This window comes from Papio anubis, chromosome 10 (genome assembly GCF_008728515.1).
Source record: "Papio anubis isolate 15944 chromosome 10, Panubis1.0, whole genome shotgun sequence".
Taxonomy (NCBI): Eukaryota; Metazoa; Chordata; class Mammalia; order Primates; family Cercopithecidae; genus Papio; species Papio anubis.
This window is the reverse complement of record NC_044985.1, coordinates 2,729,616-2,754,499: the sequence shown is the minus strand read 5'-3', so window position 1 is coordinate 2,754,499 and position 24,884 is coordinate 2,729,616. Positions and strand designations below refer to the sequence as shown.

General features: G+C 46.8%; 1 protein-coding gene across 3 annotated transcripts in view; it reads left to right on the top strand.

The window, feature by feature from the left end:
- Window positions 1-215: 215 nt before the first annotated feature.
- The window catches only part of MYO7B (myosin VIIB), a 101,626-nt gene continuing 76,957 nt past the window's right edge, over window positions 216-24,884 (top strand). For all 3 annotated transcript variants that reach the window (XR_004176442.1, XM_031651157.1, XM_031651159.1), the window contains exons 1-2: window positions 216-844; window positions 23,897-23,937. Coding sequence is in view for 2 of the 3 variants with exons in the window: in XM_031651157.1 (XP_031507017.1) it covers window positions 23,920-23,937 (18 nt within the window). In the remaining variant the exon portion in view is untranslated. The remainder of the gene's footprint in view (window positions 845-23,896; window positions 23,938-24,884) is intronic.

Below are 24,884 nucleotides of genomic sequence, written 5' to 3'. Positions count from 1 at the left end.
AATTTTTTTTTTTTTTTTTTTTTTTTGAGATGGAGTCTCGCTGTCACCCAGGCTGCAGTGCAGTGGCGCGATCTCTGCTCACTGCAAGCGCCACCTCCCGGGTTTGTTCCGTTCTCCTTCCTCAGCCTCCAGCTGGGACTGCAGGCACCTGCCACCACGCCCAGCTAATTTTTTTTTTCTTTTTTTTGTATTTTTAGTAGAGACAGGGGTTTCACCGTGTTAACTGGGATGGTCTAGATCTCCTGACCTTGTGATCCACCCACCTTGGCCTCCCAAAGTGCTGGGATTACATACGTGAGCCACCGCACCCGGCGATCACTCGGGAAATTCTAAGGGTTTTAGGAGTTCTGTGACACCAACTGGGAACAAGGACCAAATATACTGTATTTCATGTTATACTACCACCCTCCATTAGAGCCTGGGGTGCTTGGGGGCAGAGCTCCTGCCATTCAGCACCTGGGAAGATGCTGAGCCCCCTGGATGGTCAGCTGATTGTCACCACGGGATCTGGCTGGTGGCCAGAGCAGGTGCACAGACTGCAAACCCTGGTGGCTTCCAGGCAGCATGCATGGCTGCCCTGCAGAAGGGGCCTGGGGTAAAGAGCAGACATCATGAGGCTCTGCCAGCTGGGGCTGAGGGAGGCGTGTGGGAGTGGAAGTACCTGGAGCCCAGGGACAAAGTCCTGTAATAAATTACGTGGGCCCAGAGCACTCCCAGTCATTTCCTCTTGGAGCCCTACCTCCTCTTCCTCTGTCCCTTACTCCCGGACACACCCGGAGTCCCAACACTACCTCCTTTCCTGACTCTTTCAGCGTGCCCAGGGTGGAGGGGATCCCCTTACAAGGTAAGGGCGTGCTGGGGGCACGTGTCTGCCAGTGGGGTGGGGGGGTCACCGCTCTGAAGAGGGTCGCTGGGCAGGAAGTAGGTCCAAGATGTAGGTCCCCTGGCAATAAGATGGAACAGGTCTGAGGGATAGAGAATGGAGAAGCCCTTCAGGAGCCTGGAAACCAGAAACCGCAGCAGGGGACTCAGTCCATCCGGCTGAAGGGCAGCCCCGGGGGGGCTGAGGAGGAGGAGGAGGGGGAGAAGCTCCCTGCAGGAGGGGAACGGCAGGTGCCAAGGCTGCTGCCACCCTGAAGCCTCCTCACAGCTGGAAGGCCTCACTCTGGAATCACGGGACGTCAGGGATAGCCTGGGTCCCATAATGAGCCCCTGCCAGATGTCAGCTGTGCCGTGTGTGACATCCCACTGCGTCCTCGCAACACAGTGGTGGAATTGCCTCCATTTTACGGCCACAGAGACTGACGACCGTGAAAGTGAAGCCATGGAAGTGAAGGTGCCCACAGGAAGAAGCACAGCTGGATTCGACTCCAAAGCCCAGGCTCATCCACCGTACCCATGTACCTTGGGCAACTGACTTTAGTCGCCTCTGGAGGGCTAGGGCCCTGGGGAGAGGCAGGACAGGCCTGGAGTGGGGTGGGGGGTGGGGGGCGAGGAGGTGGCTGAGGAGAGGGACCACGCTGGGGCTCACATGGGCTGTCCCCCTTGAGCTGTCCAGGTGGTGTGTGTCCCATCCCCATTTCACAGAGGACGAAACTTGAGACACAGAGATCGTGAGAGCTGGCCCAGTGCAGACAGCTGGTGGGTGTGGGGCCCCCAACCCACATCCCCCAAATTCCGCATGACGAGGCCTCCCCTTCACGCTCCACTTTGTAACCCTGGTCTTGAATTTGGCTCTAATTTTTCAGACCCCTGAACTTTGTTTAGGATTTTAGTTCGGAGATTCGCACACACCCTCAATGAATCATTGTTAGGAACCCCTCAGCTCATCAGCCCTCTGGGCAGGAAGCCCACCCCATCTCCCTGGACCTGCGGGGGGCCCTGCGTCTGCCCCTCAGATGCCACTCTAAGAGGATAGTCCTCAGGCGGCTGTCTTGGGGCCTGCTGCATCCACAGCTCTTCCACAGGGCTTTGTGGAGAGGCGGCACCGCAGGGATGTATGTGTTGATATTACCTCCTGTTTTACATATGTCAAAAGATAAAATTATAACAAATTTTTTTTTTTTTTTTTTTTGGGCAGTCTCACTCTGTCGCCGGGCTGGAGTACAGTGGCGATCTCGAAATGCCTGCAAGCTCCGCTCAGGGTTTCGTCATTCTCCTGCCTCCAGCCCCTCCCGAGTAGCTGGGACTACGGCTCCCGCCACCTCGCCCGGCTAGTTTTTTGTGTTTTTAGTAGAGCCCGGGGGTTTTCACCGTGTTAGCCAGGATGGTCTCGATCCTCCTGACCTGCGTGATCCGTCTGACCTCGAGTGCTGGGATTGCAAGGCTTGAGGCACAGCCAGTAACAATTTATCTTAAAGATCTTAATTGGCTTTTATTTGCAATTCTAGAATCGGGCAACACCCCATTCTACAGAATACAATGAATGTTCTGATGAGCGGAGCAGAGGAGTTTGGCTTTATAGACAGACCAGGGCACAGAGAAACAGAAAACAAAAAGGGATGAGTCATTTCAAAGTTATTTTCCTTGTAAACGCTAGAGCAGAGGGAACTTCCCTATCATGCCCACTGAAACTGGCCCATCTGGGGCTCCAGCTGTTGTCTCTCTCCTAATTCTTGGAAGGTCAGATAATTTTCATTTCGGCCTGGTGCTGTGGAACTTCAGCATGAGTGACTCCATCTTGGTCTGGCCTGTTGGGCTTGTGTAGGAGCTCAGACCAAACCAATGACCTCCATACATTTTACTTAACACATGTATTTAAATGACGCTTGTGTCCCCATTCTTGGTCCACATAACAAGCTTTTCAGGGAGGAAAGCCAGAATCCTAGCACATTTTTCACAGAAGAAATCAGGAAGAGTAAAGGAGGCTGGGCATGGTGGTGGCTCATGCCTGTAATCCCAGCATTTTGGGAGGCTGAAGTGGGAGGATTGCTTGAGCCCACAACATGGGGAGACTCCATCTCGACAGGAAAAGGAAGAAGAAGAAGAAGAAGGAGGAGGAGGAGGAGGAAGAGAGAAGAGAGAAGAGGGAAAAGGAGGAGGAGGAGTAGGAGGAGGAGAAGAAGAAGAAGAAGAACAAGAAGAAGAAGACGAAGACGAAGAAGAACAAGAAGAAGAAATAGGAGGAGGAGAAGGAGGAGTAGGAGGAGGAGAAGAAGGAAGGACTTGACCAAGGCCACTGGACTGTGAGCTCCTTGAGAGCCTGAGCTGGGTTTCCTCGGGTTTTTTCCATCTCCTGCACATGCCCAGGCCTCAGCAGAGAATGGACACTTGGCACGTGCTGAATGAATGAATGGAGTAGCTAGTGGCAGAAGAGGAGCTCAGAATGAAGTCAAGTTTTCAAATCCAGCATCAGTGTAGATTGTGTTGCCTGCCTTTCCAGCAGTGTGTAGTGTGATCCTTCACTGCCAACTGGGGGGGTCGAGGCTGCAAAGGAACAGTGACCCATGTACGCCAGAGGCACAGACCTCCGGCATTGAGTGGTCAGAGGAGGCAGTCCTGGGGCTGAGGACAGGTAGGGGTGGGAAGGGATGCAGCAGGCTGTGAGGGGAGGATGGCGTGAGGATGAGGGTGGGGAACGGGGCATGTTCCAGGTGGAGGAAGTGGCGTCTGCAAAGACACAGAGCAAAGGAAGTACCAGTAAGGCTTGGGCACTGTTGGCGCTTAGCAGGGATGAAATACAGTTGAGGGGAGTGTTAAGATATGCTCTGGAATGTTTCATGATGATAGAAATGTTCTCTTTTGCACTGTCCAAAACAGTAGTCACTAGCCACAAGTGGCTGTTAAGCACTTGAAGTGTGGCTAGTGCAACTGAGGGTCTGAATTTTTTTTTTTTTTTTTGAGATGGAGTCTCGCTCTGTCGCCCAGGCTGGAGTGCAGTGGCCGGATCTCAGCTCACTGCAAGCTCTGCCTCCCGGGTTTACACCACTCTCCTGCCTCAGCCTTCTAAGTAGCTGGGAGTACAGGCACCCGCCACCTCGCCCGGCTAGTTTTTTGTATTTTTTAGTAGAGATGGGGTTTCACCGTGTTAGCCAGGATGGTCTCGATCTCCTGACCTCATGATCCGCCCGTCTTGGCCTCCCAAAGTGCTGGGATTACAGGCTTGAGCCACCGTGCCCGGCCCGAGGGTCTGAATTTTTAATTCAGCTAATTTAAATCTAAATAGCCACATGTGGCTAGTGGCTACCATATTGCACATTGCAACCTAGAGGGTCTTGCTTATTAGGCTAAGAGAGAGGCGAAGTAGAATAAGCAAACGCTTTGGATCCAAACATTTGCAGATTCAAATCTTGTTTCTTTTATTTTTTTTTGAAATGGACTCTGGCTCTGTTGCCCAGAGTAGAGGGCAATGGCATGATCTTGGCTCACTGCAACCTCTGCCTCCCAGGTTCAAGCAATTCTTCTGCCTCAGCCTCCCGAGTAGCTGGGATTACAGGTGCACACCACCACGCCCAGCTAATATTTGTATTTTTGTAGAGATGGGGTTTCACCATGTTGACCAGGCTGGTCTTGAACTCCTGGCCTCAGGTGATCCGCCTGCATTGGCCTCCCAAAGGGCTGGGATTACAGGCATGAGCCACTGCACCTGGCCCTGCAGAAATTTTCAGTCAAGAAATCTTGACTCAGTCACCTACCAAATGTGGGACCTTAAGCCTCAGTTTCCTCACCTGTCAAATGAAGTAGCATCACTCACCTTGCAGGGTTGTTTTACAGATAAAACTAACGAGCAGGTGCTGGAAAACTTTCAGCACAGTGTCTTTCTGAGCTCCTACTCCGTTCTGGGGGCTGGGGACAGAGTACTGAGGTTATGAAAAGGAACCATAGTGCAGCGGTTCATGCACAAGTATATGTATCTATCAATTCCTCTTTCATCCATCCCCTGCCTTATTGAAATACTAAACAAAACAGAGTGATATGAGGCAGCTTACCGTATACCTATAATACAACAGAATCAAAAAATAAGCTGGGACATAGGGAAATGAAGATAGGAAAATACACTGCAGCTGGGAAAAGGTTAGTAAACAAAATATACGTCAGAAAATCCCATATATTTGCTAGGCATAGACACGAAATTTGTTCTGAACTTCCAGATAGTCACACATAAAACTATGCAGTAAAGATTACTAATGTTCTCAAGTTAGGCACAAGCCAGTTTCCAAGGGGAGGACCAGCTTTCCTGATTGCAATGTCATGAAGGGGATAAAAAGGGAGAAAATGACATTGGCTGTAGCAGTAAATTCAGGAGAGCTTTTAAAGCGCTATTTGTAGGAAAGGAAGGAAGATTTCTCAAGGACCATCTCTACATGAGGGAGGGCACCTCACAGGCTATCTCTACATGGAGGGGGCTTCTCAAAGACTATCATAAAAAGGAATGAGTAAGGACTTCCTCCAGGGCTATTTGTTTTTTTGTGTGTTTGTTTGTTTTAAAAGAAAAATCAGTAGTTTTTAAGGTACAGGTGTTTTTTGGTTACATGGATACGTTCTTTAGTGGTGATTTGTGAGATTTTGGTGCACTCATCACCACAGCAGTGTACACTGCACCCCATGTGTGGTCTTTTATTGCTCACCCCACTCCAGCCTTCCCCCTCTCTAAGTCCCCAAAGTCCATTGTATCATTCTTACGCCTTTGCAGCCTCATAGCTCAGCTCCCACTTGTAAGTGAGAACATACGATATTTGGCTTTCCATTCCTGAATTACCTCACTTAGAATTATGGCCTCCAGCTCCATCCAAGTAGCTGCCCAAGACATGATTTCATTGCTTTTGTGGCCGAGTAGTATTCCATCCCGTATGTATACCAGATTTTCTTCATCCACTCGTGAGTTGATTGACACTTAGTTTACTTCCATATCCTTGCAATGGTGAATTGTGCTGTTATAAACATGCATGTGCAAGTGTCTCTCTCTTTTTTTTTTTTTTTTAAGATGGAGTCTCACTCTGTCGCCCAGGCTGTAGTGCAGTGGCATGATCTTTGCTCACTGCAACCTCCGCTTCCTGGATTCAAACGATTCTCCTGTCTCGGCCTTCCGAGTAGCTGGGATTACAGACGCCCAACACCACGCTCAGCGAATTTTTGTATTTTTAGTAGAGACGGGGTTTCACCTTGTTGGCCAGGCTGGTCTCGAACTGCTGACCTCGTGATCCACCCGCCTCAGCCTCCCAAAGTGTTGGGATTACAGGTGTGAGCCATCGTGCCCGGTCACAAGTGTCTTTTTCGTATAATGACTTATTTTCGTTTGGGTAGATACCCAGCAGTGGGATTGCTGGATCAAACAGTAGGTGTAATTGTTTAATTGTAGTTCTTTAAGGAATATCCCTACTGTTCTCCATAGTGGTTGTGCTAGTCTACATTCCCACCAGCGGTGTAAAAGTATTCCTCAAGGGCTATTTCTAGAATGAAGGGGGGCGTCCAATGGGCTTTTGCTCTATCTGATGAAGTGGGGCTTCTCAAGGGATCGCTCTAGAATAAAGCAGGATTTCTCAAGGACCATCCTACAAATGAATGAAGGTTTTCAAAGGCTATCGCTACAGTAGAGGAAAGTTTCTCCAGGCCTACCTCTAAAACGAGGGAGAGTTTTTGAAAAGGAATTATACAGTGAACAGGGGCTCCTGCAGAGCTGCATCTACATGAAGGAGGGTGTTTCAAGGGCTGTCTCTGTAATGAAGAATAATTTCTCAAGGGTTATCTCTATATAGGAAAGGGGGTTCTCACAGGCTGTCTCTACAACTTAGAAAGTTTTCTCAGGTACTAGCTCTAAAATGAAGGAGGGCTTTTCATAGGTCATATCTATAATGTGAGATATCTATCTCTACTGTGAATGACATCATCTCCAGGGCTATCTCCACAGTGAAGGGAGCATCTCCTGAGCCATCTCCATGGTGAAGGAGGCATCTCTGTGGCTGTCTCCATGGTGAAGGGGGTATCTCCAGGGCTCTCTCCACAGTGAGGGGGGCTTCTCCAGGGCTGTCCCCACAGTGAGTGTCATCTTCTTGATGCTGTATCCACAGTGAAGGAGGCATCTTGGGAGCTGTCTCTCCTATGCTGTCTCCAGGTAGACTGACAGCATGGCATAAAAGTGCAGCTTAGGATGAACTGCCTCTGAATAAGTGCAAGCCAAGCATTTTAGTGCAAAGCGGTAAACGTCATTACCGAGGGCTGTGCAGGATCCCCTGGTAGCAGAGGGTCTCAGACTCCAGCTCTGATTGAGGGGAACAGCATCAAGGAGTCTGAAGGAAACAGTTGAACCAGGTCTAAAACTGCAGGCTGGACTAGAAGCTAAACAGGCTGACACTCACCCATACCTACGCAGGAGCCATATGGCACCTGAAGCCAGTTGTGTGTCAGGTGTGCGTACGTGGTGGGGAGGGATAAACTTAGTCAAATTTGCTCATCTTGTGATGCTGCACAGGATGGGCAGGGTCTTTGCCAAATCCCCAGCCCCACATTTCCCCTCTGGATGGAGAGCAGAGCCCTTCTGGGAGCAGAGATTCTCCTAGAAGAGGTTCTTCTCCAGGGCACCCTGCCTTCGCTGACTCTCCCAGGAAGGGCTGAGCCAGGCTCTCCGGGAGCAGGGTCTCTTCCCCGGGGCTGCCCTGCCATCGCTGACTGCCTCCTGAGGAAGCTGGATTTCTCTAGCCACACTGTTACATGTTGTAGGATTTTTGGCAGTGGGGTGGCTGGGCCCTGTGCCCACTGGGAGAGGACAGGATGGAGGACTGGAGTTTCGCATTTTTACCCCGGGCTTGCCTGGGCAGAAGAGGAGGGAGCCCTCATGGTGATCCAGGAGCACCACATCTCTAGGCCAGAGAAGATCTCTCAGGGGCATACACCTCCGACACTGTCAGTCACATGGTATTCATGGGAAGCGTATCTCGTGGACATTACCCTGAATGCTGAGTTGTCCTGTGGGTATTAGACTCCCTTCCAGAAGAGGGGTGTGCCCTTCTTCACGGGGAGCCCTGGGCTGTGGAGACAGGCTGGAGCAGGGCAATGGAGGGGACTTGAGATCTAGACTCAGGAGCCTTTTTCTCTAGCATGCACTGATAACCCCAGCACCACTGACAGCGGGGCTGCCCCCGCTTTCAGCTCCTCCTGTGCCTCCCTGGCAGCTGTGTGGGGGCCCTGTCTGTTGGGCTATCCCATGGTGGCTCCCCACTGAGCTTAGCAGCCGGGCTGTGTAGATGGTCATCACTGTCTGGGCGGGGATGGAAGCTCAGATATCCCAGACAACCCCTGTTGACAGTAAAATAAATAACAAATGCAATCTATGGATAACAAAAAGCCAGACATAACAGAAAGGAGCCATGTGTGAAGCAAAAGTCTCTTCCCTCCTTCCACTCTCCACCCCAATAAATGACAGTTAACAGTTCAATATAATTACCTCCCCAGAGTATTTCTCTCCATCTCCCTCTTTCTCTATATATGTATATACGTATCCTCTCTCTCTCTATGTATATTTTGTTTGTTTGTTTGTTTCTTGAGACCAAGTTCACTCTGTTGCCCAGGCTGGAGTGCAGTGGCATGATCTCGGCTCACTGCAAGCTCCACCTCCCAGGTTCACACCATTCTCCTGCCTCAGCTTCCCGAGTAGCTGGGACTACAGGCACCCGCCACCACATCCGGCTAATTTTTGTATTTTTAGTAGAGACGGGGTTTCACCGTGTTAGCCAGGATAGTCTCCATCTCCTGACCTGTGATCCGCCCGCTTCAGCCTCCCAAAGTGCTGGGATTACAGGCGTGAGCCACCGTGCCTGACCCTAACTACACCTTTTAAAGAGCTGTGTGGTATTCTACCCAAAGGTTGAACTTTAATCCAGCAGACCTCTGTTGTTGGACAATTGGTGGTTTGTTGAGTTTTTGTTTCCATTTTTCACTATTACCATCAATGCCTGTACATCTACCTTGATGAACTTTTACAAGTATATTTGCAGGATATGTTGCTAATAGTGGGATTGTATGGACAAAAGGTGTTTAAATTTTTGATAGATGTTATCAAATTGTCTTCTACAAATAGTGGCACCAGTTTACCCTTTGCCACAGTGCATGGGCAGGCAGGGTCATCTCTGAGGCCACACACAGCAGCGGGCCTCCTGGGTGGGCCCACCGTGCTGCCCGGGGGCCCCCTCCTTCCTCAGGCGCCCATCCTGGGTGAGCAGCCACACACTGGGATGAGATCAGACCCTTCGGTTGGGGGACATTGGGAAGTTACTTAGCCTCGAGCGGCCTCAACTCTCTGAGAGACAAGTTGGGGAAAATGAAATAACTTGGGTGAAGCACCGCCCCACAGCATAGAACGAGGCTCTGCTGGGAGCAGCTCCCCTTTCTTTTCCTCTCCTCCCGCCCAGGACCTTGTCTGGCCTGGTGGTTGGGTACACAGGCTCTGCCACAGCCCTGTCACCACTAATGCCAAGGCTCAGTTTTTCCAAATACGGATGAGTGTGGGAAATAATCATACGTGCCTCATGGGCTTATTGTGCAATGGAAGGGGCATTGTGTGTGGCGCTCTTGGCCCAGTAAATGCCCAGTAAGTGCTGCGCTTGTAATGATACCAGGATAACTCAGCCTGTGAATCCTTGGACTCTGGCAGGCGCCCTCCCCAAGGCTGACCATTTGTAGTGACCTTTCTGGGGCCCAACTGGGGCCCGCTGACCAGCCTGGGCTAGCCCCAAATTCAGGGCATCCAGCCCAGATCTAGACTCTGATGACTTTGCCTCCTTTGGGTGGCGGCCCTTCCAACCTGTGTTCTCGAGTGATGGCTTCCATGCCAGGTACCCTCAGCTCTGGGGAGTAGGGAATAGGCAGCCAGCTGGTGGCATAGGAGAACTTCCAAGTCTTACTCATCCCTCTCCCAGCCCCCGATGTCCTTTCTGCCTGAAGAACACTCAGACCCCTTTGGTGGGAAAAGCTTTGTCAGTCCTCCAGTGTCAGTGCCCCTTCTGGGCTGGTATCCCATAGGCCAGAGTCTCAGTGTTAGTTTTGCTTCTCGGACCCCTGCTTCCTCATCTGTGAGGTGTGATGTCTCCACGGACAGCACAGGGTTGCTGTGAGGCTCAAATGAGAGAACCTGTGGAAAGTGCCCTGCACACAACTTGGCACTCAGTTGCCTGCCCACTCCAGCCCCGTCCTGGTCCGGCAATGCTTTGATCTTCCCTTCACCTCCACCTCCCCACTTGCCTTTCAGCATATTCTTACTCACTCTACCCATACTCCAGTTCAGTGGCACCACAGAAATGCATGTTAGTGGTGTGGCTTCAGACCCACAGCAGCTTTGAGGAGGGCTTTCAGAACTAGCAGTTTACCCTTGTCTTCTCAGGTGAAGGTCACCCCCATTCTGGTCCCTGAGCTTAGGTAGGACACTGATCCCCATAAGCTCAGTCACACTGACCTGCTTCGGGGCTTGACAAAGGGAACTCGACTAAGAAGTCATCCCATTCCCAAGGGGCAGAAACTTTCAAGCACACCAGTGCTTCCTGTAAGGGGCAATGCCTCACCTGTTTTCCTGGGCAGGTTCATCCATCCATCCATCCATCCATCCATCCATCCACCCACCAATCCATTCATCTGTTTGTTCATTCATCTATTCATCCACCAATCTATCCACCCATTCACTTACCCAATCCAACCAGTAATCCATCCACCATCCATCTATCCACCCACCCACCCATTCATCCACTCATTCAACCGCTAATCCATTCATCCATCCATCCACCAATCTATTCATCCATTAATCCATCAGTGGATCCATCCATCCAACTCCCATACTTCTACCTATTCATCTACTAATCCATCCATCTATTCATCTATCCACCTATCCATCCACCAACCCATCCATCCATTTACCTATCCACCCATCCATCTGCCCACCCTTCCACCTACCCACTCATCCATCCACTCATCCCATTCATCTGTCCACTCATCCATCCATTTACTCAGCAAGCATGTCCTGAGCCCTGACTAGTATGGGTAAGGCACTGTCCAGCTCTTAAATTTCTCACAGGCGTGGGAGAGACACACACTGTGACACATAAAAACAGGGATAAGTGCTGAGGTTGAAAATTGCAACCTCTGCATGTGAGGATGTCTGTGCCTGTGTGTGTGTACATGCGTGCATGTATGCTAACACACGTGCTGTGTGTGTGTTCCAAATTCATATCAGATCAAGTAGAGAGACACTGAGGTAAAAGAGAACATGGGGTGTTTCAGGAACTGCATGATACTCAGTGTATCCTGGGGAAGAGGTAAGATACAAGGCAGGCTGAAAAGGTGGGCAGGCTATGATGCTGAAGATCCTTGAATGTCATAAAGATAGGCACATTCTTAGCTGTGGGAGGCATGACATGGCCAACTTTTGCATCTTCTAAAGATCACTTGATTGGTGTGATGGAGGGTGATTTTTCTGAGAGTCCAGAAGCAGCAAGGCCACCTGGGATGCTTCCATCCTCCCAAGTGAAGGATGACAGGAGACTAAGGGATGGCAGGAAGGAGAGTGCCTCAAGTTTTTTCTTCCTTTTAATGTCTTACCTCATTTTGGCATTAGAGTAACGCTGGCCTCATAGAATGAGTTAGAAAGTATTTCCTCTGCTTCTGTTTCCTGGAAGATACTATGGAGAATTAGGCTCATTCCTTCCTTAAATGCTTGGTAGAATTACCAGTGAAACTATCCACTGGAAAGGAATAACAGAAAGATATTCCACTTACCCACTCATCCACCCACTCATCACATTCTTCTGTCCACTCATCCATCCATTTACTCAGCAAGCATGTCCTGAGCCCTGACTAGTATGAGTAAGGCACTGTCCAACTCTCAAATTTCTCACAGGTGTGGGAGAGACACACACTATAACACATAAAAACAGGAATGAATGCTGAGGTTGAAAATTGCAGGCCGGGTGCGGTGGCTCACGCCTGTAATCCCAGCACTTTGGGAGGCCAAGGCGGGCGGATCACGAGGTCAGGAGATCGAGACCATCCTGGCTAACATGGTGAAACCCTGTCTCTGCTAAAAATACAAAAAATTAGCCGGGCTTGGTGGCGGGCGCCTGTAGTCCCAGCTACTCAGGAGGCTGAGACAGGAGAATGGCATGAACTCGGGAGGCAGAACTTGCAGTGAGCTGAGATCGCGCCACTGCACTCCAGACTGGGCAATGAGCAAGACTCCATCTCAAAAAAAAAAAAAGGAAAATTGCAGCCTCTGCATGTGAGGATGTCAAAAAAGGTGCTTCCTTTTTTGAAAGGTTGCCAGTCATTGATTCAATTTCTCTAATAGATATAGAATTTTCAGATTATCTATTTCTCTTTGCATGAGTTTTGGTAGTTTTCATTTTTCAAGGAATTTGTCCATTTCATCTAAGTTGCCAAATGTGCTATTCATAATATGTCTTTCCTATCCTTTTAATGTTCATGGGATCAGAGTGATGTCTCCTCTTTCATTTCCAATAGCAGTTAATTTGTGTCTTCTCTTTGCTTTGCTTGGTGAGCCTGACAGAAGTTTATCAATTTTATTGATGTTTTCAAAGAACCAGCTTTCGGTTTCATTGAATTTTCTCTTTTTTATTTCCTGTTTTCAATGTCATTGATTTCTGTTCTAATTTTTATTTTTTATTTTCTTCTTATTTTAGGATGATATTGTTCTTCTTTCTCTAGTTTCCTAAGGTAGAAGCTTAGATTATCGATTTTCGATTTTTCTCTTCTTTTTTTTTATTTTGAGATGGGGTCTCGCTCTGTCACCCAGGCTGGAGTGCAGTGGCGGATCTCAGCTCACTGCCACCTCCATCTCCCAGGTTCAAGTGATTCTCCTGCCTCAGCCTCCCAAGTAGCTGGGATTACAGGCGTGTGCCACCAAGCCTAGCCGATTTTTGTATTTTTAGTAGAGACAGGGTTTCACCGTGTTGGCCAGGCTGGTCTCGAACTCCTGACCTCATGATCCACCTGCCTCAGCCTCCCAAAGTGCTGGGATTACAGGTGTGAGCCGCCACACCTGGCCTCTAGAGTTTTCTTCTATGCATTCAGCCCTATAAATTTACCTTAAGTACTTATTTCATTGGATTCCACAGATTTTGATGTGATGTTTTCATTTTCATTTAATTTTACATTTTTCTTGGGACTTATCTGACCCATGTGTTATTTAGAAATATGTTTCCTAATCTCTAAACATTTTGAGATTTTCTAGTTATCTTTCTGTTATTGCTTTCTAGTTTAATTCCACTGTGGTCTGAGAATATACTTTGCATGTATTTTGACACTCTCTTGTCAGGTGCACTCATGTTAATAATTGTCATATCTTCTTGATAATGTATCCCTTTATCATATGTAATATTTCTCTTTATTCCTCATAATCTTCCTTGCCCTGAAGTCTGCTCTAAAACTAGTATAGCTACTCTGACTCTTTCTTCCTTTCTTCCTTTCTTTCTTTCTTTCTTTCTTCTTTCTTTCTTTCTTTCTTCTTTCTTTCTTTCTTTCTTTCTCTCTTTTTCTTCCTCACACAAAACACTGATGTATCTAGCTCTATTTTGATTAGTATAAGCAACCTAATACTAACCCAACCCTTTCTTTTAACCATTTCTCCAACCCTTTACTTTTAATTTATCTGTGTCTTTAAAAAATAATTTCAACTGATATTTTTATTAGGGAGTGCATGTACAGGTTTGTTACATGGGTACATTGCATGATGCTGAGGTAGAAATGATCCCGTCATCCAGGTAGTGAGCATGGTACTCAATAGGTAGTCTTCACATTTAACATTTAACATGGGTTTCTTGTGGACAACGTATAATCGGGAGCCTCAAGTTTTTAAAAGACAAAATCTCCAGGTCCTAGGGATCATTTGGCTATGAAAAATAGAAGACTCAGTGTTTCTTCCAGCAACTGTTAGTTTCATTTGCTGAGATAAAGAATGCAGGGGCAGGAGCAGGTTTGGGGATTGAGGAGATGAGGTGCTATGGTCACATTGAGTTTGATGTGCCCAGGGCATATCTGAAGGACATGTCCAGGGAAAGAGGCCTTGGTGGGTCTGAAGATCAGGGTAGGGATGAGAGTTGGAGACACTAATTTGGTACTCAGCAGGGCTGTGATCCTGGTGGCCCTGAGAGAGTGGGCACACATAAGGGGAGTGTGCAGGCTGAAAGAGAATAGAACAAGGGCTGGCAGATCAGTGGGAATTATTTGGTTCCAACAGTCAAATCCAAATGGCTTACCCCAAATAATCAAACTGCAAAAAGGCAGAGGCAGGATTTCTGTGTTTTGTCTCCTTCCCTCCACGTCTACCAATTTTATTCTCTCAAATCAGCTATTTTTAAGAAGCTAGGACCATAGCTCCTGGTACTTCTGGAATTGGATTTCATAATTTTGGCTTTAGAGAAGAAAAGCGACCCTCAACTCCCACTTAGAACATCCCAGAAAAAGCTGTGATTGGCTCTGGCTTGGACCACATGGTCGCTTGGGGTCCCAGGATTCACGAGATTCTCATCAGCAACACGATTTGAACTAGGGGAGATGTTCCCCAAAATGATATAGGAGGAAGGCATACTGGGCAGACAAAAATCACCAGCCACTCCCTTGGACACCAAGAGGTCAAGATGAGTGAAAGGGCCAGGCACGGTGGCTCACACCTGTAATCCCAGCACTTTGGGAGGATGAGGTGGGCAGATCACTTGAGGCCAGGAGTTCAAGACCAGTCTGGCCAACATGGAGAGACCCCATCTCTACTTAAAATACAAAAATTAGCTGGGCATGCTCCATGCCCATAGTCCCAGCTATTCGGGAGGCTGAGGATCCCTTGAACCCAGGAGATAGAGTTGCAGTGGGCTGGCATTGCACAACTGCACTCTAGCCTGGGCAACAGAGTGAGACTCTGTTTAAAAAAAAAAAAGCTCTGGGAGGAGATTGAGTGGTGCCCCAGAGGCAGAGGGAAAGGCAGGAAAGTGCAGCCTTGTAGGAGCAAAGGGAGATCGGCAGGAAGGCATGAAAGGTGAGAAGGTGGAGGCAGTATTATGGAGTGACTGCTTCAGGCAAATTGGCTGTGGAGCAAACCCAAGTAGGAGGAGGGTACGAAAGCTGAATGGGGACGGTGAGGCCAAAAAAATGCATATTAAGATAGACAAGACGTGAGCTTATCACTATCCAGAGGGCAAAGGACCAGGAGAGTGGGAGAGGACGAAAATGTGAGGGGAGGATAATGTACTAGTCACTTGTCACTGCAGAACAAGTTATCCCAAACTTTAACAGCTCAGAATAACAAATATTTATTATCTCACACAGGTTTTGGGGTCAGAAATCTAAGAGCAGCTCATCTGGGTGGTTCCGGCCCAGGGACCCTCATAGGGTTTGTAGTAGTTGCTTGGGTTGCCATAACCAAATACTGCAGACTGAGGATGGGGTGGGGGTGGGGCTTAAACAATGGAAAAGTGTATTCTCCACTGTTCTGCAGGCTGGAAATACAAAATCAGGGTGTCAGCAGGGTTGCGTTCTTCCAAGCGTCTCTCCTTGGTTTGCAGATGTGGGCACGGCCATCTGTCCTCTTGCCACCTCTTCACACGGTCTTCCTTCTGCATGTCTGCATCCTAATCTGTTGTTGACTATAAAGTTGTCGTCAGAATGTTGGCTGAGCTGCGGTGATCTGAAGCCACAACTGGGGCTGGAGGGTCCCTTCCAAGATCACACAGCTATTAACTGGGGCCCTAAGTTCTCACCACACGGGCCTCTCCTTCGGGCTGTTTGAGCATCCTCACAACCTCCAAGCTCCCCAGGCCTCTACTCCATTCCTTCTACTTTATTCTATTTGACAAAAGCAAATCACTAAGTCTACACTCGAGGTGAGGTGAATTAGTCTCTATCTTGTGAAGGGAGATGTGTCAAAGAATTTGGGACATACATTAAACCACTACGGTAATTGATAAAGCAAGGGCTCTAAAAGCAGAGGCTAGAGACGGCAGGGCTGGAAGGATTTGTGTGGGCTGTCAGGGTTCCCTGCCCCTGGGCAGTCATCTGAGTCTGCAGAGGTACGGAGGAGACAGGGAGTGGCAGAGTTGGAAGCTGAATGTGGTTTCTCTCTTGTTTCAGTCAAACAGGTCAAGGCATTCTGCAGAGTGAGTGGTGGAAAGGAGCTTTGAAACAGGGATTTTGGCAGAAATGGCTGACTGGGGCCTAAAGAAGGATCCCTGGACACTGCTGAAGGCCTAGCGGAGGTGCAGGCCATGAGACCACCCTGCCCCTGTCTGTAAGGGGGTGGAATGCATCCCCAGCCCTGCTCAGCTCCAAGGCAGGAACTTTGCAAGGAGAGATCAGGAATCAGTTCAAGGGAAATCACAGTATTCTCAGGAGGGCAATGGACCACAGGGGCCCACGTCATGTATGCTTCCCTCTGGTTCAAGTTGGCGTTTGGAAAAAAAAAGTGTGCTTCTTGTATTTTCTTTTCTTTGGGCCTTTTAATTTTTTTTAATTGATGCATAATAATTGTACATCAATTATTATGTGTGGGGTACAGTAAGGGTGTTTCAATATGTATTTTATTTTTGTATTCCATTCACAAGCGTTGATCTGACCACTTTCACTCCAAAAGATTTCCAGGCTAGTTGGGGATGGAAATGAAGCCAGGAGGTGGGTTGGTAGACGGAGGAGACATGGAAGGACCAAGGAGTCATGATGGAATGAGAACCAGTTGCTCACAGGAGCCAGCTGGGGCCAGGGTGGGTCGTGGTGGGGAGGGGCGGCGGAGGCCACAGCTTCTGAAGTGGAGCAGTTCTGGGCTGTGGGAAGACCAGGCAAGCCATGGAGTGGGGGTCCCTAGGGTTGGGGGTCAGAGGAGTGGACGTCTATGGTATGTGACAGGCCATGTGGGGAGTGGCAGGACCAACATGGGGGCTCTTGTGAGGGAGATTCTGGTGTCTGGAGAGGAATGATGGGACATGCTTGGAGGTCAGATGCTGTGCCGGGGAGGAGGGCTAAAGGCCAGTCAGTTCAGGACCATGGGTGGGCCTCAAACTTCCACATGGGATGGAGAATCCAGAATCTGGAAGCAACAACGGGTAGCCAGAGGCAGGGCAATTCCCCCTGTGTCTTTTCCCACCTGCCACCCTCTGAAAGAGCTGTCTGGGAGCCGGGATTCAGTTACATAACAGGCATTCTCTGCATTTTTTTATACAGGTTCTTAAACATTCCCAAAGCAGAGGATATGGGGCAAACAGGAGGGATTTTGGAGCTGGGGAGAAAATTCCCCTTCTTTGCTTACTAGCTGCATAGCCTCTGCAAAGTCTCAGCATTTCTCAGCCTCAATTTTCTCACCTGTAAAACAGGGACAGAAGCATTTCTTCTCAGAGCTGCCTCCGCCACTGTGCATCCTCACTCATCCATCAAAGCCATTGTCAAAGTCACATCCTCTCCAAGGCCTTCATCCGCTCTTTTGCTGGACAAGTATTGACTGATGGCTATGGCCTTATAGGATAGTTTGAATTCAGGTAATGGGATACCTCCAGATTTGTTCTTTTTGTTTAGTCTTGCTTTGGCTATGTGGGCTCTTTTTTGGTTCCATATGAATTTTACGATTGTTTTTTCTGGTTCTGAGAAGAACGATGGTGGTATTTTGATGGGAATTGCCTTGAATTTGTAAATTGCTTTTGTCAGTATGGTCATTTTTACAATATTGATTCTACCCATCCATGAGCATGGGATGTGTTTTCATTTGTTTGTGTTGTCTATGATTGCTCTCAGCAATGTTTTATAGTTTTCCTTGTAGAGGCCTTTCACTTCCTTGGTTAGGTATACACCTAAGTATTTTATTTTATTTTTTTGCAGCTATTGTGAAAGAAGTCGAGTTCTTGTTTTGATTCTCAGCTTGGTCACTTTTGGTGTACAGCAGAGCTACTGATTTGTGTATGTTAATTTTGTATCCTGAAACTTTGTTGAATTCATTTATCAGTTCTAGGAGCTTTTTGGAGGAATCTTTAGGGTTTTCCAGGTATATAATCATATTGTTAGCAAACAGCAAGAGTTTGACTTCCTCTTTACTGATTTGGATGCCCTTTATTTCTTTCTCTTGTCTGATTGCTCTGGCTAGGACGTCCAGTACTATGTTGAAGAGGAGTGGGGAGAGTGGGCATCCTTGTCTTGTTCCTGTTCTCAGAGGGAATGTTTCAACTTTTCCCCAATCGGTATTATGTTGGCTGTTGGTTTGTCATCATAGTGTTATACCCACACCGTTTGTTCCCCAAAGAAGACCACTAGAGTCCAGAGTCAAAGCCAAGCGGCAAGGATCTTTTACTGCAAGTTTGAACTTGGTCCCTCCATTCTACAGCATACAAGAGGGCCCCGAACGATGCGAGTGCCTGCTTTTTATAGCCCGATGTAAATAAGATACGTAAAGTTACAGAGGAACAAGGGAATTCTTTTGGTTACAGCATTACAATTGGTTTACATTTTAAGTTATACATTTAGCAGTTTTCTATTGGTTCCCGCGCTTTCAGTAAAACCACAAACGGCTGTGTCCTTATCGGGGACTTTTCCAGGTGGTGTTTGTACTGGGCTCAGGAAATTGAGAGATATATGGTGGGATGTGTTTGTACTGGGGCTGTTTGTGTTTAGCCCGGGGCTGAGGAATGTGCTTTGTGTTGAGCCCGGGGCTGAGGAATGTGCCTGATTTCTTTCAATAGATGGCTTTTATTACATTAAGGGATGTCCCTTGTATGCTGATTTTGCTAAGGGTTTTAATCATAAACGGATGCTGGATTTTGTCAAATACTTTTTCTGCATCTATTGAGATGTTCATGTAGCTTTTGTTTTTAATTCTATTTATGTGGTGTATCACATTTATTTATTATTTTTATTTATTTATTTATTTTGAGATGGAGTTTCACTCTTGTTGCCCAGGCTGGAATGCAATGGCGTAATCTCAGCTCACCACAACCTCTGCCTCCTGGGTTCAAGCGATTCTCCTGCCTCAGCCTCCCAAGTAGCTGGGATTACAAGTGTCCACCACCATGCCTGGCTAATGTTTTGTATTTTTAGTAGAGACAGAGTTTCACCATCTTGGCCAGGCTGGTCTTGAACTCCCAACCTCGTGACCCCCCCTTGCCTTGGCCTCCCAAAGTGCTGGGATTACAGGTGTGAGCCTCTGCACCCGGCCGTCTAATTGATCTTATTTTGATCTTTTCTCTTCTTGGTTAATCTTGCCAATGGTCTATCAATTTTATTTATCTTTTCAAAGAACCAGCTTTTTGTTTCATTTACCTTCTGTGGGTTTTGTTGTTGTTGTTGTTTCAATTTCATTTAGTTCTGCTCTGATCTTGGTTATTTCCTTTCTTCTGCTGGGTTTGGATTTGGTTTGTTCTTGTTTCTCCAGTTCCTTGAGATGTGACCTTAGATTTGTGCTCTTTCAGATTTTTTGATGTAGGTATTTAAGGCTATAAACTTTCCTCTTAGCATCACCTTTGCTGTATCCCAGAGGTTTTGATAGGTTGTGTCACTATTATCGTTTGGTTTGAAGAATTTTTAAATTGCTATCTTGATTTCATTGTTGACCCAATGATCATTCAGGAGCCAGTTATTTCATTTCCATGTATTTGCATGGTTTTGGAGGTTCCTTTTGGAATTGACTTCCAGGTTATTCCACTGTGGTCTGAGAGAGTTCCTGATATAATTTCAATTTTCTTAAATTTGTTGAGACTTGTTTTGTGGCTTATCATATGGTCTATCTTGGAGAAAGTTCCATACACTGAGGAATAGAATGTACATACTGTGGTTGTTGGGTAGAATGTTTGTAAATACCTGTTAAGTCCATTTGTTCCAGGGTATAGTTTAAATCCATTGTTTTTTTTGTTGTTGTTGACTTCTGTCTTGATGACCTGTCTAGTGCTTGTCAGTGGCATATTGAAGTCCCCCACTATTATTGTGTTGCTGTCTATCTCATTTCTTAGGTCTAGTAGTAATTGTTTCATGAATTTAGGAGCTCCAGTGTTAGGTGCATATACATTTAGGATTGTGATACTTTCCTGTTGGACAAGGCCTATTATCATCATATAATATCCCTCTTTGTCTTTTTTAACTGCTGTTGCTTTAAAGTTTGTTTTGTCTGATATAAGAATAGCTACTCCTGCTCACATTTGGTGTCCATTTACATAGAATGTCTTTTTCCACCCCTTTACTTTAAGTTTATGTGAGTCCTTCTGTGTCAGGTGATTTTCCTGAAGGCAGCAGATGCTCGGTTGGTGAGTTCGTATCCATTCTGCCATTCTGTATCTTTTAAGTGGCACATTTAGGCCATTTACATTCAACATTAGTATTGAAATGTGAGGTACTGTTCCATTCATCATGCTATTTGTTGCCTGTATACCTTTTAATTGTATTTTTGTTTTATAGGTCCTGTGAGATTCATGCTTTAAAGAGGCTCTGTTTTGATGTGTTTCCAGGATTTGTTTCAAGATTTAGAACTTTTTTAGCAGTTCTTGTAGTGCTGGCTTGGTGGTGGCAAATTCTCTCAGCATTTGTTTGTCTGAAAAAGACTGTGTCTTTCCTTCATTTATGAAGCTTAGTTTTGCTGGGTACAAAATTCTTGGCTGGTAATTGTTTTGTTTAAGGAGACTGAAGATAGGGTCCCAATCCCTTCTAGCTTATAGTGTTTCTACTGAGAAATCTGCTGTTAATCTGATAGGTTTTCCTTTATAAGTTACCTGGTGCTTTTGCCTCACAGCTCTTTTTTTTTTTTTTTTTTTTTTTTGAGGCGAAGTTTCACTCTGTCGCCCAGGCTGGAGTGCAGAGGCCGGATCTCAGCTCACTGCAAGCTCCACCTCCCGGGTTTACACCATTCTCCTGCCTCAGCCTCCCGAGTAGCTGGGACTACAGGCGCCCGCCACCGCGCCCGGCTAGTTTTTCTGTATTGTTTTAGTAGAGACGGGGTTTCACCGTGTTAGCCAGGATGATCCAATCTCCTGACCTCGTGATCCGCCCGTCTCGGCCTCCCAAAGTGCTGGGATTACAGGCTTGAGCCACCACGCCTGGCCTGCCTCACAGCTCTTAAGATACTTTCCTTTGTCTTGACTTTAGATAACCAGATGACAATGTGCCTAGACGATGATCTTTATGTGATGAATTTCCCAGGTGTTCTTTCTTGTATTTGGATGTTTAGGCCTCTAGCAAGGCCAGGGAGGTTTTCCTTGATTCTTCCCCAAAAAATGTTTTCCAAACTTTTAGATTTCTCATCTTCCTCAGGAATGCAAATTATTCTTAGGTTTGGTTGTTTTACATAATCCCAAACTTCTTGGAGTCTTTGTTCATTTTTTAAAATTCTTTTTTCTTTGTCTTTGTGGAATTGGGCTAATTCTGAATTGGGTTAATTCAGAGCTTGTCTTCAAACTCTGCAGTTCTTTCTTCTGCTTGTTTGATTCTATTGCTAAGACTTTCCAGAACATTTCGCATTTCTCTAAGTGTGTCCCTTGTTTCCTGAAGTTGCAATTGTTTTTTGTCTATGCTCTCTGTTTCACTGAAGATTTCTCCCCTCATTTCTTGTATCATTTTCTTGATTTCCTTAAATTGGACTTCACCTTTCTCTGGTGCCTCCTTGATTAGCTTAATAATTGACCTTCTGAATTCTTTTTCAAGTAAGTCAGGGATTTCTTCTTGGTTTGGACCCATTGCTGGTGAGCTGGTGTGATTTTTTGGGGGTGTTAAAAAACCTTATTTTGTCGTATTACCAGAATTGTTTTTCTGGTTCCTTCTCATTTGGGTAGGCTATGTCAGAGGGAAGTTCTGGGACTCAAGGTTGCTATTCAGATCCTTTTGTCCCACGGGGTGTTCCCCTGATGTAGTTCTCTCCCCCTTTTGTGAGACTGGTATAAAAATAGTCATATAGACCAATGGAACAGAATGGAGAACCCAGAAATAAACCCAACTGTTTACAGCCAACCGATCTTCAACAAAGCAAACAAAAACATAAAGTGGGGAAATGACACCCTATTCAACAAATGGTGCTGGGATAATTGAAAAGCCACAGGTAGGAGAATGAAACTGAATCCTCATCTCTCACCTTATATAAAAATCAACTCAAGATGGATCAAGGACTTAAATCTAAGACCTGAAACTATAAAAATTCTAGAATATAACATCAGAAAAATGCTTCTAGACATTGGCTTATGCAAAGATTTCATGACCAAGAACCCAAAAACAAATGCAACAAATACAAAGATAAATAGGTGGGACTTAAACTAAAGAACTTTTGCACAGCAAAATAAACAGTCAGCAGAGCAAACAGACAACCCACAGAGTGGGAGAAAATCTTCACAAACTACGCATCTGACAAAGGACTAATATCCAGAATCCACAAGGAACTCAAACAAATTACCAAGAAAACAAACAAACAAACAATCCCATCAAAAAGTGGGCTAAGGTTATGAATAGACAATTCTCAAAAGAAGATATACAAATGTCCAACAAACAAGGAAAAATGTTCAACATCACCAATGATCAGGGAAATACAAATCGAAACTGCAACGCAACACCACCTTACTCTTGCAAGAGTGGCCATAATCAAAAAATCAAAAAATGATAGATGTTGGCATGGATGTGGTGAAAAGGGAATGCTTCTACACTGCTGGTGGGAATGTAAACTAGTACAGCCACTGTGGAAAACAGTGTGGAGATTCCTTAAAGAACTAAACGTAGAACTACCATTTGATCCATCAATCCCACTACTGGATATCTACCCAGAGGAAAAGAACTCATTATTCGAAAAAGATGCTTGCACACACATGTTTATAGCAGCACTATTCACAATTGCAAACATGTGGAACCAGCCCAAATGCCTATCAATGAACAAGTGGATAAAGAAACTATGATATCGATATATCATATATATATAGACATATATCATATATATAGATATAGACATATATCATATATATGGGATACATATGTATGACAGAGTACTACTCAGCCATAAAAAGAATGAATTAATGGCATTCACAGCAACCTGGATGGGATTGGAGACTATTATTCTAACTGAAGTAACTCAGGAATGGAAAACCAAACATCCTATGTTCTCACTTATAAATGGGAGCTAAGCTATGAGGATGCAAAGGCATAAGAATGATACAATGGGCTTTGGGGACTCGGGGGGAAAGGGAAGGAAGGGGGTGAGGAATGAAAGACTACAAATTGGGTTCAGTGTATATTTATCTGGTGATGGGTGCACCAAAATCCCACAAATCACCACTAAAGAACTCAGCAATAGACCTGGTACCCACCTTGCACTACTCACAGGGAAGGGGAAAATGCCAGCACTCAGTCAGGGTAACTCAGGGTTTCCTCCTTTAGATGGGACAAGTGGGCTCCTCCCCGCTCCTCCTCCTGCTGGACCTGGCTGCCTACTTGGGCCTGACTGCCTGCTCCTTCTAGAACCACCAGGTGCTGGGGACAGGTTTGAAAGGAGGCAGATCCGGGTTTGATTCCCAGCTGTGCTACTAATTAACTGCGTGGCATTTCCTGCATTGAGTCCAATGTCTAAAGTGAGGGAACACGCACATTCTGCAGTGCTGTGAGGTTTAAAGTTGTGTCTGTAGCTCCAGTGGCTGCTTACCTGAGCACTTCCCAGGGTGTGTGATGATAACTGGTTTTCATGGATATCTGACCAGATAAAACTGGGGCTTCGGGATGACAGGGAACGACCCACTCCCTGTATCAAGCCCAGGACTGAGTATGAAATATGTCTGCAATAAAGACTGAAGAAGCTGAGAACAGCTCTTGTACTTGGGCCAGGACTGTGACTCATTCATCCATTTATTCAGCATTGTTTCTGAGCCAGGTCCCATGCCGGGACCTTAGGGTAGTGTCGGGGAACAAGCCCAGTTCCTGTGCTCCAGGGGCTCCTATCGGGGGTGCGCATGGAGCTGACGTTCTGCTTTCTCTCTCCATACAGGTGTGTGGAACTGCTGACTCAGGATGTCGGGGTTCAGGCTGGTAAGAATTGTATTATTTGATCTAGGGGTTATTGGTGTAAGTTACTCAAGGCCAAGTTGAATCGCTCCCAAGGAAAGAGAGGAAAGGCAATGAGACCCCATAGGAAAATACCAGAGACAGGTGAGTTCAGGAAACACGACAGATTCTCTCATCTCAAGAAAACAAGTTTGGCCAACCACTGGCCTCGGCAATACATGTAGGGATTTCTTTTCTTTACTTTTCTTTTTTTTTTCCAGACAGATTCTCACTCTGTCACCCAGGCTGGAGTGCAGTGGCGTGATTTCAGCTCACGGCAACCTCTGCCTCCTAGGTTCAAGTGATCCTCCAACCTCAGCCTACCGAGTAGCTGGGACCACAGGTGCATGCCACCACACCCAGCTAATTTTTGTATTTTTTGTAGGGACGGGGCTTTACCATGTTGCCCAGGCTGGTCTTGAACTCCTGAGCTCAAAGCAATCCACTCGCCTTGGCCTCCCAAAGTGCTGGGTGTGAACCACCTTGCCCAGCCAACGAAGGGATTTCGCAGTTGTCTCACTGTGGCAGTTGCAGGGAGCTCCCCCAGAGAAAACAGGGAACTGGGGAACTGTGGGCATGGGTAGGACTGAAACCCAGGTCTGAATCACCACTTTGGACTCTGCATCGTGTTTCCTTCACTCAACAAATATTCCTGTGTTCCGGTGGCCAAGGGATGGCTCCTCTATAGGAAGAAAGCAGAGGAGTTTTGCATTTACTGTTGAATCAACATAGACCCTGGGGAACTGCCCTGCCCTGCCACGGGGCATAAAGGGTGGAGAGCTCAGAGGCTGGAGAGCCCAGAGAGCAGAGGCCCCAAACCAGCCTGTGCATCCTTCCCTGCCCTCCACATTTCCACCCTTGCCCCATGCCCCGCAGAGTCCAGGAGAGCAGGATAGTGCTGCAAAGTGCTCTTTGATAAGAAAATGCCCCAA